Here is a 17,129-nt window from a genome sequence, read left to right as displayed (position 1 = left end):
TAAAGCAAAAAAGAAAGGGTTTAATGCAGATCCTTGATGTAACCCAACCGTTATAGGAAAATTGTTTGTCACCCCTCCACAAGTGCAAACATTGGTTACTACTCCTTCGTACATATCTTTAATTATATTAATGTACTTGAGAGAGATACCTTTTTTCATCATTGTCCACCAAAGAACATCCCTAGGTACTCTATCGTATGCCTTCTCCAAATCAATAAAAAACATATGCAAATCTTTGTTCCCCTCCGATATCATGACAACCTTCCTCAACCTATACTCAATGACCTTCTCCCAAAGTTTCATAGTATGACTCATGAGTTTTATACCACGATAGTTTGTGCAATCTTGTATATCACCCTTATTCTTATAGAGAGGCACCAAAGTACTCTTCCTCCACGTATTAGGCATCTTATTTGTCCGCCAAATCTTGTTAAAAAGATTTGCCAACCATACTAAACCTTTCTCACCCTAGCATTTCCAAGCCTCGATAGGTATACCATCCGGGCCAACTGCCTTTCTGCATTGCATTTTCTTCAAAGCCTCTGCAATTTCTTTCTTTTGAATCTTGCGCATGAAATCACGATTCATCTCATGAAAAGGAATGGAGAAGTCTCCAAGATCCTGGGCATGCCTTCCATTAAATAGCTTATTAAAATAATCTTTCCATCTCTCCTTAATCTTCTCATCTTTAACTAAAACCCTTTGTGTTTCATCTTTGATACATCTAACCATACCCAGATCCCTCGATTTCATATCTCTCATCTTTGCAAGCCTATAAATATTCTTTTCGCCCTCCTTGGTATCCAACTTGTTATAGACCTCCTTTTATTTAGATTATAAATATGCTTGAATTTTTACTTTGTTGTTTGTGTAAACAGTGAGGTCCAACACTGTAGTCCCCTTGTATTTATGCAATTGAGGTCAGTGAAGAGAAAGACTAGACTCTACAGATGAAAATGCAGATAACTTTAGCCTTTTTTTCATATAAATATCAATGCTACTATGGATTCAACCTCATTAAAATGACTAAAATACCTTAAAAGAGTGGCATTTTTGAAAAATGCATGGTTAGTTTTCGGAGGTCAAAAGAGTGAACTTCGATAGATTGATAAAGTTACTTTTTTTAAAAAGGTGTTGGACTTTTCTTTTCCCTCCAAGTTCAAAAGACCTATAATACAAAAAAAAGTAACCCGGCAATCTGCATCCCCAAAACTGTCATTTTAATGGGTATTTTAGTTATTTTAATAAGGTTGAATATATATATACACACACACTTTTCATAAAATATGACATAAATATTCACGTCTTCTTTTCATCTCAACATTGGTGCCTGCTTTCCGCTATATTACTCTCTTATAGCTTAAATTCTATTAGATATTTCCTCCCTATCTGGTTGGTTCTTTGCTCCAAAAGGTTTTTGTTTACGCAAAATGAATTAGTACCCTATGAGTGCTTTTCAGACACATACTTTATCTGCTATCCTTAATCTATTGCAAACACAGATGCTGGAGGGTCTTGTGAAGCAAGTAGCACTGGACTTTGATGTTCAGAATATTGCAAAGGCTGCAATGACTTCAAAGGAAGCAAAGATTGCAGAAGTTGGAGCTGATATCGAGTACTTGACGAGAACGGCATAGGTATTTTCTATGGGTAGGCAGACCCAGTTTTGTTTGTCCTTCGTGGGTGCTAGTAACAGCTAAGCTCACTATGGGGTTTACTGTTGAGTATATGCGACACAGTGGTTTCTTGACGGATGCTCTCTGCACTTACAGGAGGGTGCTCAATCTGTTTCTACCAACGGTCATGCCAGAAGCGAGAAAGAAGATAAGAGTTTGTACTGTGCCAGGACATGATTTACATGTCCGCGGTTTAAAACATGGGGACTTTATCTTCAGAACATAATAACTAAAAACCTTCCCATTGTTTAAGTTTTGCTGCACTTATTTTTTGTTTCTTGATAAATTATTTGGACATTGTATAATTTCTGTTTCTTGATAAATTGTTTGGACATTGTATAATTTTTGTTTCTTGATAAATTGTTTGGACATTGTACTAAACGAAATGAAGATTCTGCACTGTGTAGAGCAATTAGAAATGTCGAAAAAGAGTGAGAAAAGAATTCAATATACACGAGGATTACCGTCTACGAAATGAAGATTCTGCACTGTGTAGAGCAATTAGAAATGTGGGAAAAGAGTGAAAGAAAAGAATTCAATATACGAGGATTACCTTCTACCAGAATCTGCAATTATGCTGTTTCAACGTTTTTACAATTTAAAAAAGGGGAAAAAGATGGAAATCACAAAAGAGTTGGTTTAACGCTACTCTTCTGGGATAGCATTATTTGCTAACTCCAGAAGTGTGTGTATACCAGAGGTAGGGGGTTCTCTGCTAGCTTTCTTTCTTCACCTCTAACTCGGCTCTGCTCCATTGCCAGCCATAGAACTGTGGTGAACATCTTCAACCATTCTGCTTCTCTTCAGATGTTTCTGGACGTAGAAACTGAGAAAGTGCAAAAGGAGAGCAACGTCTAAGAAGGAATTGAACACCCACGCTCCGATCCCGTTGCAGCCTTTTTTCCTGAAGTGCAGGAGCAGGACGCCAGCATGAGCAGCCAAGGTAGCAGCCCAGCAGAAGCATCTGGCAATTCCCGACGACGCCCGTCCAGAAGCGGTATCCATACATGACCGAGTAGACCAGCGTGGTGGGGAGTATGGCGACGACCTGAAACGATTGGGAGAACTCGAGCCAGAGGAAGGACATGGAGATGAGGATGGAGTGGTGGAAGAAGGTGCGGAGCGAGAGGAGGAACCGGGAGATGTAGAACATGTAGGACCAGAAGACGCGGCCGGAGGGGGAAGCAGAGGAGCCACTGGATTGGGGTCATGTTCTGGCGCCACAACCAGCAGATGTCGCGAATCTCCGCAGCTGTGGAAAGGCTACGCCCGGCAAAGATCGCGGCAGAGATGACGGCGACGGCGAGGCTGTGCAGCGCCGGAAGGGGGCCGAGTGGGACGGGGCGCTGTTCTTGATCAGGAGGAGGCTCAGGAACAACGCAGAGGCGAAGTAGATGGCTATGGAGGACAATAGGAATGGCCAAGTTGATCCCCAAGAGTGGGCATCGCTCCATCTGAAGTTTACGATCATGGGGTGCTCTGCTAGATAGTACTGCAATCTCTGCATTCCCAACCCCGCCATACTACTCATCTCCGCCATCCTCTTCTTTTCCTTGCAAAGGCAAATGAAGAGGGAGGGTTCCCTTAATTGAATCCGTCTCTCTTTCTGTATCTTAACTCTTCTCCAGCCTCTCTGTGGTTGGTCTGTTGGTACCTTTCCCTCTGCTTTTCCTTTTTCTTTTTTATGTGGCTGTCCTTGTGTTTGCTCGATCCCTTTTCTCGTGTTGCTGCAGGGGAACTTGTTTTGGGGAGGATCTGTCCGTCTGGTGCGTGAGCCTCTCCCCGCCTCCTGGTGGGCTTCGGCTTAAGACAACGTTAGGTGTTGGTGGTCAGACTGCCTCTCAAATATGAGTGCGACACGTGGTGGGTTTCAATCTTTGGCTGTGAATGAACTCTTTTCCATTGATTGCAGTGGGAATTCAGTTTTCCTGCGTTCCTGTTTGGTTGTAGCGATCGGTGGTCAAAGCGAGAGACGCCTGGCTCTTCTCCTCAGGCTTCTCTCTCCTGACCTGTTCCATTTGTCAATGCAGTTACAAAGGTCTAGAGAAGGGTGTTACGATATGAGGGGGGGATTCATCTGTGATGACTCTAGAGAGGTGGGTTGTGTTTACTGTTCAGGTGGTGTCCACGAGCTCGTCGCTTTGGGAAGGAAGAAATTTGTGTACCCATTTGGGCCCTCGTTTGTCTTGGGCAGTTGGGCTAAGGGGGGATTCATCTTTTGTTGGCCTCATCAGTTCAGTGTACAGTTGATTTCATACCTCTGTCGCAGCTCTTTTGAATACTTTAATTGGGAGGTGGGGTTCCCTCCATAGTGACAAAAGTTAAAAACTGCAAAATATTGGCAGACAAAAACTCGTGAAAATTGATTTTTTTTTTAAAATCTTGTGAAAAAATGGCAAATTCTTGGCAATTAAAAATAAATAAAAGTATAAAAATATTTTTTACAAATAAATATAAATAAAAAATAAAAACCACATGTTTTCATGATAAATAGCCAATAAAAACATAAATATCACATTTTATGTTTTTGACAAAAACTCATGAGAAATAATCGTTTTTAACTTTCACATAATTTCGCGCAATATTTTTGTGGCATTTGTTCCCTCAGATGTCGTCTCATCCATGCAATGAATGACATCCAGCCGCCATGGATGTGGTATTCGCTCTCTTCCAATTAAGGTTTCTGAAAGAGCTGTGACCAGCAGAATCGGGATCAGGTGGATCTCACAGGTGACGACAGGCTGTATGTCAAAGATGGTGAGTAATCAGGTGCAGCAGCACACTAAAAGTGTGCCACAACATAGCACCTAATCCTGCCTTCGTTTTATGAACCGTAAAGCGCTTTTGCTATCTCAGTTATTATTATTATTATTTTGTATGTGTGATAGCCACCCCCAAGGGCTCCACTAATCTGGTAGGAGCGAATTGTTAATGTCATCAAGTTGACGAGATTGTCATGACTTCAAAACCCTACAGAGGGTGTCCCGTGCCCCTAGCCTCAAGGTCAAGCTAGGTGTACTCTCTAATGAGCAAGGACGATCTCAAGGGTGCTAACCAAAATAGGATTTTTTTTTTTTTCGATAACCATTGCTTGGGGATCAGGTTATTTCATGCTTTCTGAGACACCACTCATCTCTACGGTAGGGTTTGGAAGTCGGTTTGTCATTTTGTTGTGTTGGCTGGTCAATTTTCAACAAGCCTCATTGCTGCTGGGTTTTCTCCTTTTACCCAATAGTTTACGGTTTTCGTGTCCTCTTGTGATGGTGATGTTTGGCAAGTGCATGGCTGCAGCACCACAAAGGCTCAGGCCACCATTCCAATCCACAATCATCCAATATTTAACTAAGCCATCTTGACATGCCCATAACGAGTCCGGATCTGGTGCAATATGATGAAACAAATATTTGTTAATGCACAAATATTTGTACAATCATACTGCACCTGATCTTTTTACTGCCCATAACTAGGGCCAATGCTTCTTAAATCTCTTGGGTCAGTGTCATAGTTGTCATTTTTTAATTTAAACTCCTTTTTTTTATATTTACACGAAGAAACAGCCCCCAGGAGACCTAACCGTGCTATCTCTGCCTTCCTTACTTATGGTCGCTATCCTGACAGCTTAATACTCCATGGGCGTACCCCCTTGCCCCAAGTGAGTCACTTTGTACAATGGGTGACTCCCATGAGATTTAAACCTAGACCGCCTGCCTAGGCCCCACTACGCCAAACCCTTTTGAGGCTTTATGAATTCAAACTTCAATCAAATTTGTCGACTGCTGTTAAAAACGATGCTGGAAAAAAATCTTGGAAAACATCAGTACATAAAAATTTGAAAATTAGTTTTTTTAAGAACAGAAACATGTCTTGTATCAGATCTTTACTGATTCTTGAATATATCTTCGATAAATTCTGAAATTTCAATTTATGCTGCTGTTTGCAACTGTGGTCTTTGCTGATCATGACTGGTCATGCGGAGTTTGGGTAACTGATGGTTCAGATCTCAGCTTGGTACGATTTGTTGGAATTTTTCTACTTCTATATTTTTTCTACTTCTATATCACTGCATATATTCATCCATAACGTTTGCAACTCTGGTATTTTCAGAAGAACGTAAGCTAACTGATGTTTTTCACTGTAACAGCATAGTATGAAATGGAGGTTGACATTAACTACAAGAAAAACTCTAATTTGCGATGTATTTTTTTTGCCCAAATTTACGATGGATTAGCTAGAGAAAACTATCCGTCGCTAACATTCAAATTATTTACAAAATTAGCGACAAAAAGATTTTGTCTAAAACTCCATCGCAGCTTCACGACGGATCAACAACAGAAATTTTTTGTTGCTACTCCGTCGCAAATTTGCGACGGAGTTTGCAACGAAATTTTGTCGTCACGAATTCATCGCTAAATTTTTCGTAAATCTCTAATGCGAGCCCCCTTTCTTTTCCCTTCTCTAGCCCCATTGCTCGCCCTCCCTTCTCCCCCTTTCGGCGACCTCCTCCCTTCCCTTCTCCCCCTTCCAACGATCGTCTCCCTCTCTGGTGACCTCCTCTCTTCCCTTCTCCCCCTTTCGGCGACCACCTCCCTCTCCGGCCACACCGACCGACGCCCATCCCTTTCTGACCACACCGATCGACACCATCTTTGATTCTTCCCTCAGCGACCCTGCCAACGACCCACCACATGTTCCTCCAGCTCTGGCAACTCGACCGAAGTCTACCAGCGACCACGTCGGTGAGCTCGTCTCCTGTACCCTCGTGTCGGTGAGCTCGTCTCCCGTACCCTCGTGCCTCCCCCCTGTCCCTCTTTCCAACCTGTCGTCAAGTGACCCACCCCCTTGCTGTTGGTATTTTTCGGTACGGGGGCAGAGCCCCCTGCCCTTGTTTAAGCAACAGTGGCAGGGGGATCCGCCCCCCCTGCCGTTGTGTTTGATCGACCGGCAGGAGGCGAATCCCCCCTGTCGCTAGTATTTTTTGGCAGGGGGGCGGAGCCCCCCTGCCCTTGTTTAAGCAACAGCGGCAGGGGGGTCCGCCCCCTGCCGTTGTGTTTGCTTGGCCGGCAGGGGGGCCGCCCCTCTGCCGCTGGTACTTTTCGGCAAGGGCTCCGCCTGTTTTCTTCTGCTTATTCCTATGTCTTTGTCTTTGACCGGCAAGAGTAATGTGCATTGCAGGTGCGTAACAGAGCAAAATGTGTGATGCTTAATGCTAAGCATCGCATGCGACTTAAAATGCTATGCGAAAAGAAACAAGCAAAATGCAAATCGGGTAAATACTCATGGTGAGTAAGTGATGTAAGCGCATCACAGGTTATTTAATTTCTTGGATGCAATATTTTTTATTCACATACTCACTTAGTTGTGGATATCTAGGATTGCTTTGATGGAGTTTGGAGATCATGCTGAGCATGATTTTAATGTATGAAAGTAGAAGTGTTCTTATTTTTGGAGTTCGGATTTCATGCTAGTCATGGTAGTAGTTAGCAAGATATTGAAGTGTGTTTGCTGCAGGTACGTGTTTGACATTATTTTGATATGAATGATTTTAATGTATTGCAATGTTTTATGTGATTGTATCCATGCTTGCATAAAATTATTTTCAATTTGATTATGCCTTCCATGTGAAATTGTATCATGAAAACATGGTTCAAATGAATATATTGTGTTATGAATGAGTTTGCACATGAAAATGAATGTTAAGTTATCAATGCTTCAAACATGCTTCAAATGAATGGTTTTGCACATGAAAAATATTAAGTTATCAATGCATGCATTATATTTCTTGTGATATATATATATATATATGTGTGTGTGTGTGTGTGTGTGTGAGATATATCAAATCATTACATCCACCATGAATGCATGATCATTTAGTTATTTTCTTCATCATAGCATTCTTATGATTCTCTTTTAACTAGTTAAGATAATATCTGTAACATTATAGGACAAAATGGCTGCAAACTGTGAATGGATGTATCGTAGGATAGTTGACAATGAGGTATCGCTTAAATATATAGCTGGTGTTGACAGTTTTATTGAATTTGCAATGGCAAGTGTCAGTGCAGTGGATTTCATGGGTCAGATCAAGTGCCCCTGCATGATGTGTAAGAACAATCGATTTGTAGAACCTCATGGCGTTAGACATCACCTATATAGGAAGGGTTTTGTGAGTAATTATCAGAATTAAATGCTTCATGGTGAAAACTTTTAGAACAATTTTGACGCATGGGTAAATATGGTGCACGATAATCCATATATACATTTAATATTTGATGCCGCAGGACGAGAACTGGGTTCTGCTATGGGTTCTAGTAATGTACCAACTTGGGTAGATGAAGAAGCAGCAAACGATGCAGCCAAGAGATTTTATGATTTACTTAGAAATGCTGATAAGCCACTTTAGAATGGTTGTGAGAATCACACTATCTTATCTGCAATTATTCAACTAATGAATTTGAAGTCCAAATATAATTTGAGTCAATCATGTCTTGACTGTCTATGCTCTATTGTGGAGAGTATGTTGCCCAAAGATGATAAATTGCCACAAAATTTCTATTGTGCAAAGGTTATGGTCAAGACTTTAGGTATGGGTTATCAAAAGATAGATGCTTATCCAAATCACTGCATATTGTATTTCAAAGATCAAGAAAATAGCAGATCATGTCCGTCATGTATGCATCATCGGTTTAAGCCAAAGACAAGGGGCAATGGTAGCACGAGGTCAAAAGAAGTGCCATACAAGTCATTTCGCTACTTCTCTCTCACCCCTAGATTGCAACGATTGTATATGTTTTTGAGGACAACTACACACATGAAATGATATGCAAATAAAGTTTGACATGATGAAGACAAGATCACGCATCATGTTGATGCGGAAGCTTGGAAGCACTTTGATCATATAAGATTGTTGAAGAGGGTGATTAGTATCAATCAGATGATATGTATGACTTCTCTTACGGTCACGATGTCACACATGGTCTGCATGTCACATTTTCATTGTCTGATAGCATACATATAGAAGAATGTGATCCAAATGATATACCAAGTGGATGGGCGCCCAATGAAGAAGAAGAAGAAGAATATGAAAGTCAAACAAGTGATGAAGAAGCATACTCGATCTAGTGAAATACATCTTGTAATACATACCACATAACTTTCTCATATGCTCTTATTTTTTGTAGGAGTCATAAATATTGTAATTTTTAATTATTAATTTATATTGTAATCATTACTTTGTAGGAGTCATACGAGCAGCAGATGGTAGAACGATATGGCAATGACTCCACTCAGCATCCGCCTTTTGATCATGCAGCATGGTTGACTGCAACCGGTGAACCCAAAAAAGATCGTGTGTTCGGGTTTGGGGGTAACATAAACACCACACCAGTCGTTGCCTCCTGCAACCAGGGCTCTCAGAGTTCTCCCGCCAGCATCAACTCTTATCGTCCGATTGACCCTGCTATGTCTTGGGATGGTGTCTGTCAGCATCTTGAGGATAAAATGCATGACTTTTTACATGAAGTCATTCTCAACCTTGTCCATAATAAGTTGTACAACTTTTTTCGGGACAGGGAAACTTCGTATACATTCAACATGAGCTCCGGTGCCCATCAGGTATAAAGATTCATGTAATTTATTTCATGTCGTTAGATTTCAAGCTAGTATATGCATGATTGAATACATATATGCATGATTGAATCACTGTGATTTTTTTTTTACACCTTTAGAACACATATATGCATGATTGAATCACTATACAATTTTTATGATACACCCTTATAACACATATACGCATGATTAAATCACTATGAAAATTTTTTGACAACCTTACAACATATATAAGCATGATTTCATCACTATAAAAAATTTTGACTACCTTATAACACATATATGCATGATTGACTCACTATGAAAGTTTTTTGACAATCTTAGAACACATACAAGCATTCTTTCATCACTGTGACAACTTTAGAACACATATGAGCATGATATTAGCATATATGAAAGTTTTTTGACTGCCTTATAATACATATATGCATGATTGAATCAATATGAAAGTTTTTTGACAACCTTAAAACACATATATGCATGATTGAATAACTATAAAAGTTTTTTTACTGCCTTAGAACACATATGAGCATAATTGAATCACTATGAAAGTTTTTTGACAACCTTAGAACACATACACACACACATACACACACACACACACACACACACATATATATATGAGCATGATATTATCATATATAAAAGTTTTTTGACTGCCTTATAACACATATATGCATGATTGAATCAATATGAATTTTTTTTTACAACCTTGGAACACATATATGCATGATTCAATCACTATGAAAGTTTTTTGACAACCTTGAAACACATATAAGCATAATTTTATCACTATAAAATTGTTTTACTGCTTTAGAACACATATATGCATGATTGAATCACTATAAAATTTTTTTACTGCCTTAGAACACATACATGCATGATTGAATCATTATGAAAGTTTTTTGACAACCTTAGAACACATATAAGCATGATTTTATCACTATAAAAGTTTTTTGACTGCCTTATAACACATACATGCATGATTATGATACATAACACATTTATTTGACAGCCTTATAAACATTATATGCATGCGTGAATCACTGTGACATTTTTGTGACAACCTTAGAACACATATCTGCATGATTGAATCACTATAATTTTTTTTGTCAGTCTTAGAACACATATCTGAATTCTGTTATTGTCCTTCACTTTATTGCTAGTCGATGTGTCATTCAGTCATTTACTTTGATTGCATTAGATTAAGTGCATTGCATATAATTTATTTCATTATATTTTGTTTATCAATACTAACATTTTGGTTCTCTTGTAAGATGCTGGAGATGATCAACGTAGAGGAGCTGATGGAGGTATGGATGGAGGGGCAGATCGAGACAATGAAGAAGATGATGCCCCAAATCTTGGCAAGGATTAGATTCATGCGTTTAATTTATTTCACGTACTTGTAACTAATTAGAACTTGTCAAGTACTGAGTTATTAAATTTGTTTAACTTATAACTTGTGTTAAATTTGTTTCACCTGCTTTGTATATGTATTTTTTATGTATACTTTGTTTTGTATACACAGGTTATATAAATTATATAGCGAGAAATTTTTCTCGATATTGATATTTCAAACAAATTTATTTTTTTTTAAAAAATTTGTGATGGATATTATCCGTCGCCAATTTAATTTAGTAGATGTTTTGCGATGGAATTTAATCCATCATTAATCCCTCGCTAAATTGGCGACGGACATTAACGACAGATACATATTCGTTGTTAAATTTTAGTGACGAAATACATTCCTTCGCAAAACCAAATTAGTTCTTATTTAACGACGGATTAGCGACAGATAAATTCTGTCGCATTTTAGCGATCAGGATTATGCGATAGACACTTTTTATCGCTAATCCATCGCTAAATATGTTAGCGACAGATAACATCCGTCGTTAATTTGCATTTTTCTTGTAGTGATTGTCTATGTGTGTGTTCTGGTGAGCTTGTCTGAGTTTGTGGTATCTTTCTTTATTATGGAAGTTTTGCAGTTTTAACGGGTTGAGTTGTCTGGGCAGCTTTGATTTGCTAAATCAAGGAAAGCAATTCATAAAACCGTGAAGGCATTACTTTGCAAAGGATTCACTTTATAGATACATTTTTTATAGTAGACAGCGTGATATCTTCATTCATAAAGTCTTGATTTTTTCATTTGATTCCATTGTGAAACAATGATTGATCTGTTGGCTACAATATGTGTATGTGCCTCTTCCTTAAGTTTGGGGATGATGACCCTTGATAGTCTTGTGACTGAGATCCTCAAAAGGTAAGTTTATTTCTCCATGGTCATGGAGCTGCATCTAAAGACCCATATTTTGGTAAAATAAATGGAAAATGGGGATGGAATTTTGAACCAAACCCTATTTTTTTAGGACCAATGCCTGAAGAAACAATATGCTTAGCTTTAGAAACCCAACCAAACCAAGCAAGGCAGACCAAGCCAACGAAAAGTGGGGTCAATTGTGAATTCAGACGCAACCCATGAGAAGGCTACCCAATTAAAGTAAAAATGAGGATGTCGAAATCTCCCTATGTAACATGGGTGTGTCTACCCCATAGCTGTACCCGTGTTGACATGAGTACGGGTACTGGGTATCATCCAGGTATGGATCAGGTTGAACTGATGCAACCGACTCATTAAAGTGTTTTTTAAAGATTTTGACCAGGGGCAAAGGGCCTGACCCAACCTTATGAGTCACGAGTAGGGGTGTTAACGGGTCGGGTTTGGTTCGGACCCAGGTGGTACCAGACTTGGGTCCGGTTTTCGGGTATGATATAGGGTTCGGACCCGGGTCTAATCAGGTCCACTATAAGAAAAACCATACCCAGACCCGATAAGAACTACATGAACCAGACCCGGTCTATACCCAGTATAACTATAGTTTTTTATCATTTTTACATTGAAAAAATGCGGGTCTTAATCAGAACTCAGGTCACGTCCTGGTCTGATATAAAATTTCACAAACTATAACTGGGTCCATGTATTAATCTGACCTTTGGGTTCTATTATTTATCACCATACCCAGACCCTATAGGGTTTGGTTTGGGTTGGGTCCAGGTAAACCAGGCCCGTTGACAACCCTAGTCATGAGGCCCCCTCTTGACCCTGGATGATGTGAGAGCCAATGGGGAGGAGGGAGGAGGGAGAAAGAGAGAAAAAAGCCAATAAGAGGAAGAGGGAATCAACTCTTGGGTTGCACTTTTTTAACAAAAAATATAATTTAAATCAACAAATTTTAGCATTTTCGTATAGCTGTTGGTTTTTGAATTGTTAGAAAATCCTACACAGGTAGATTCTGGCGATTCAAATAACCATGGATCACATGCATGAGAGTTTATTTCCACTCATCCCCTATATCATCCCCACCTTCATACCAATCTTAAATCTTATCATATAGATCTATTGATCATGGTCAATTTAATAAGAATTTACCCTTGATCATATTTTGTGATGAAAAACTGTGATTTTTTAAATAACAAAAATTTGTATTTATGAATCAACAAAATATTCCCTACACAAGTAGGATTTTGGTGATTTAAATGTCGATGTTTGATCATTTTTATAGAGTCCGATTTGATCAAAACTTGCACCAATGAAATTCCAATGAGGGTATAAAGATATAGATGACAGGAGATGGGTGGAACCGATTTGCATGTACGAGGTCAGACTTGATTAAAACAACTTGTGTTAGTGAGATTCCAAGACGAGGAATGATGATAGGGGATGATGCATGGGATATGTTCACCAAATGTAAAGTGGCCATGATGAAAGATGATGATGATAATGACAACCAGGAGTGTGTAGGAGTTTTCAAAATGGTGGGTTTCCTTTAAACCAAATACCTACAGCATGTTACCAACATGGGCTCTGCTTGTGTGGTAGGATCAGCTAGTGTACGCCACCTTGTGTTGGGACGTTGCAGGTTCAAAACCCAATGGTATAGTTGTATTCTGCCTAACCCCCAGCTTGCCTTCAATCTCAGTTGGGCAGGACAGGGCGGCTTCTTCTACTTTTCCACGTTTTATTGCCCAAGTTTTGGTTGGAGAGAGAAAGGTAGTCCTTTGTGAATTCGATCTACTTTCCTTACCAGAGTGACAAAAGTAAAAAAAACGGCAAAAATCTTGGCAGCCAAAAACTCGTGAACATTAAATATTTTTGAAAATCAATCATTTTTTTTCTGGCAAAATCTAGGTAATAAAAAATATATTTTTTATAAATAAATAAAAATGTTTTAAAAATATATTATTTTTTATGATAAATACCGGATAAAAGTGTAAATATCATGTTTAAAACGTGATATTTATGTTTTTGATGAAAAAATCACCAGAAATTGCAAATATCGTGAGAGTGATGTTTAATTTCACGAGATCTTCATAAATCACGCAAGATTTGTCACTATGAGCGGACACACCATTAATTATCACTTTTGCTTTTCAAGGAATGGTTCAGATGGGAATTCTTTCTCTTTGATTTTGATAAGGTGATGAGCTTTTCTTCGAGGCTAAATATCTGATAAACCTTTCAAATATAGTTGGTTCAGTTACTTGAGAGGTTAATAAAATAGTATGTTGGTGACAATGAAGCGATATTTTGATTTTCTCGCGAAAAAAAAACACGAAAAATACGATTGCCTTCAAAGCCTGCGAAATATCAATTTTGAGGGCCTTCAAGGCATTGCGCCATTTTCAAGGTTGTGAGAAAGGTACAAAAGGGCGTTTTATAGGCGTGGAGAGAAGGCAACTCTCTCCACACCTTCGATATGGGTTTATTCTTAAACCCTTTTGACTTTGTATTCCAAAACAATAAACTGTCTAGTGTTGGGGTGTCAATGGGTCGGGTTTGACCCGTACCCGACCCATACCATACCCTATAGGGTCAGGGTTTGGTGATAAACAATATGGTCCAATTAGATCTGGGTCAGACCCTAAGAGTCCGATTAATAGATGAAGCCGGACCTGAGTTTTGACTAAGATCCATAATTTTTATTGTAAAAAAGATAAAAAGTACTATTTTACTGGGTAAGATATAGGTCTGATTCATGGAATCTTTATAGGATCCGGGTATGGTTTCTCTTATGGTGAGTCAGATTATACTCGGGTCTGGATCCGGTACCATCATCTCAAATCAGGTCTGGGTTTGGTTACACTTGAGTCTGATCCAAACCCGACCATTGACACCCCTAGTCTACTGTCTATAGTATTCTACTGTTTTTTTTTTTTTTTGAGAGAGAAATTACTAGGTTGATTTTGGTTATCCTTTCCTTTTAACTCAAAATGAAACAAACTACCCTTATTCAACTTGTGAAGGCTTAGGGTGGGCCCAAAACCTGAGAAACTCCATAGCCAGGAGAACCCTCACCGTCTGCAGAGTGCAGATCATCTCTCTCTCTGATGAATTGAGAGGAGCAAAGGGTCCTGCTGCTTCTCTTGGGCAGACACCGTGTGGTGACCCTCCTTTTTTTCTTCAAAAAAAAAAGAAAAAAAGAGAAGGAGATGGGGGTGCGCCCATGAGGGTTGTGACCCCATCTCCCTCTATAAAAAAAAGTTAGGTCGTATTTTTTTCACATTTTTTTACTTCTTTAATTTGCCAAGATTTTTTTGAGAATTTTATTGCTTTTTAATAGCCATTGCCCGCGATGGGTTTCGAACCCTAGATCCCTTGGATAAGATAGTGCGACTCTAACTAGATCACCTCCAACGCATGAATCTCTTATTCTCCTAAAGGAATGAGTCGGATAAATATACAAATTAACTAAAACATGCCCTAAATGACTTGAAATCTATTATAGTCGAAGTCATTATATATATTCAACCAAAGAAAGGTCAAAAATAGGATCAGATAGCTCTCTCCTTCTCCAATGTTTGAGTGCTTCATGATCAGTCTTTCTATATTATTTTTTTATAATTTATTTAGTAAGAAATATGATTTACACGACTTTACAACATCTAGACATGTTTTTTGAAATGTGAAAAATCCATAACTCACAATGCATTAGTTATTTTACAATACAAAATATTGTGAGCCGTTCTTATCACTTAAAAAAATGCATCTAATATTGAAAATTCATAATCTAAAACATGTCACTAAATGAATAATAAAAATACAATATTTAAAGTTCTATCTTGATGGTTACAAAAGGAAAGCCATCCATCATTGATAGGTTATAGATTTTTGGACGGTCTCCCTTCCTTATATATATATATATATATATATATATATATATATATATATATATATATATATATATATAGTGAGTGGTAGCTGAGCAACTCTTAGGTGCACAACTACCGGTGAAACACAACAACGCTTTTACCCCAAAATGACATTTAGGTGGTTTTTGTCTGCAGCTAAAGATCACAGTTCTACTGAGACCTTTAGCGACAGACCTTTAGCGTCCTCTTGGGGGCGTTAGTGATGCTTTAAAGCACCGCTAAACGTCCTAGTGGAACTGGAACCTTTAAATACTCTTAAAAAGCGCTGCTAAAGGATCAAAAATGCGCAAAAGCACATTTTTAGCATTTTTTTACAGTTTTTGGGTGCTGGCCATCCATCACGCCCTGGGATGGATGACCAACTTGATTCCACTGATAGTTGCACACCTGGGTTGCACAACAACCACCTTTTCTATATATATATATATAATCTGGATGCCTTTTGGCGTTGAATTCTGGCATCCGCGTGTTATTTTTTTTCAAAACGGATTTTTGAACAGCTGCTAAATATCAGTTTTGCAGAAAAAAGTGTGCCTTTGCATGCGTTCTCTAATGTATCATCAAACACTTTGTGTCTTCAGCCCCCCATTGGTATGGTTGTATAGTTAGTAGGGGTCTGATATATATATATATATATATATATATAGAGAGAGAGAGAGAGAGAGAGAGAGAGAGAGCGCTCTCCTTGTCATGAAGTTGCGATTGGTATGGTTGCCAGTAGGGGTCTGCCTAACCCAGCTCTCTGTTTAAAAAGAGAGAAATCGGCCGCCCTTTGTCAGGTGCAATTTGATTGCACAAATATTTGTGCATTAAGCACCTGATCACACTCCATCTTGATGACAGGCCTGGAGGGCAATCAGATGCTTAATGCACAAATTCTGTGCTATGTGATTGCACCCCTAGTCGAACCAATGTCAGTGTGTCACGTGAACCGTCCATTCAGTAGATCGGGCTTCCCGCCCTGGGGAGCTCCCCTAGTACTCTCTCTCTTCGTTGCCCAACTCCACCCCTGCCCTGCAGAGGAAAACCCTACCCACCCCTCTCTCCTTTCTCCCTCTGTGTTGGCTCCTACCGCACCTCCGCTGCCCCTGTTGGAGTACCATTCATTGCCCTGTTGGAGCTCCACTTTCCGAAACAGGTAAGGCTTTCACATTCCCCGTCTCTCTCCCCCTCTGCTGTTCTTTTTTTGTCCTTGAAATTTGGGGCTTTCTTCTTCTTCTCCTTCTTTCCTTGAAGAATCATTGTGTGCATCTTCTTGTTTTTTGAACAAAGATTGATGTGCTTTTGAAGCTCCCTTCGTTTAGGGATACTTGCATGATAAACACAAAGCTCAAGAATCTTCTTCTGATGATCAAACAAGGACATTCTCCATGAACTCTGATCATTTTATCTACTTGGTTAATGAAATCCATGTTAATTAATTGCATAAAACAATGGAGGACATCAATTCCACTTTATGGGTTTATTCACCATGAAAATTTATGAGATCTCCCCAATAACCCACGCCCTTGTTGTTTATGCCTAAAGGAACTATTAAAAATCCTAACTATTTCCAACTTTTGATTGAGTGCTTACACAGAAATCTCACGTTAATACTAAATGCTTCATTGGGTCATGCATGTGTATCCTTTCTGA

General features: G+C 39.1%; 1 protein-coding gene and 1 pseudogene across 1 annotated transcript in view; one reads left to right on the top strand and one right to left on the bottom strand.

Moving 5' to 3' along the window:
- The window catches only part of LOC149841910 (uncharacterized), a 112,603-nt gene extending 110,515 nt beyond the window's left edge, over nt 1–2,088 (top strand). The window contains exons 22-23 of the mRNA XM_089998772.1: nt 1,503–1,637; nt 1,773–2,088. Coding sequence (XP_089854898.1) covers nt 1,503–1,637 — 135 coding nt within the window. The 3' untranslated portion in view covers nt 1,773–2,088. The remainder of the gene's footprint in view (nt 1–1,502; nt 1,638–1,772) is intronic.
- Nucleotides 2,089–2,217: 129 nt separating this feature from the next.
- Nucleotides 2,218–3,259, bottom strand: LOC149841909 (fatty acid elongase 3-like pseudogene; annotated as a pseudogene).
- Nucleotides 3,260–17,129: the final 13,870 nt, after the last annotated feature.

Source organism: Nuphar pumila, chromosome 3, assembly GCF_984573655.1.
Source record: "Nuphar pumila chromosome 3, dmNupPumi1.hap1.1, whole genome shotgun sequence".
NCBI classification, from domain to species: Eukaryota; Viridiplantae; Streptophyta; class Magnoliopsida; order Nymphaeales; family Nymphaeaceae; genus Nuphar; species Nuphar pumila.
Note: the sequence above shows the minus strand (reverse complement) of the source record. Positions and strands in the feature narration are given on the sequence as shown.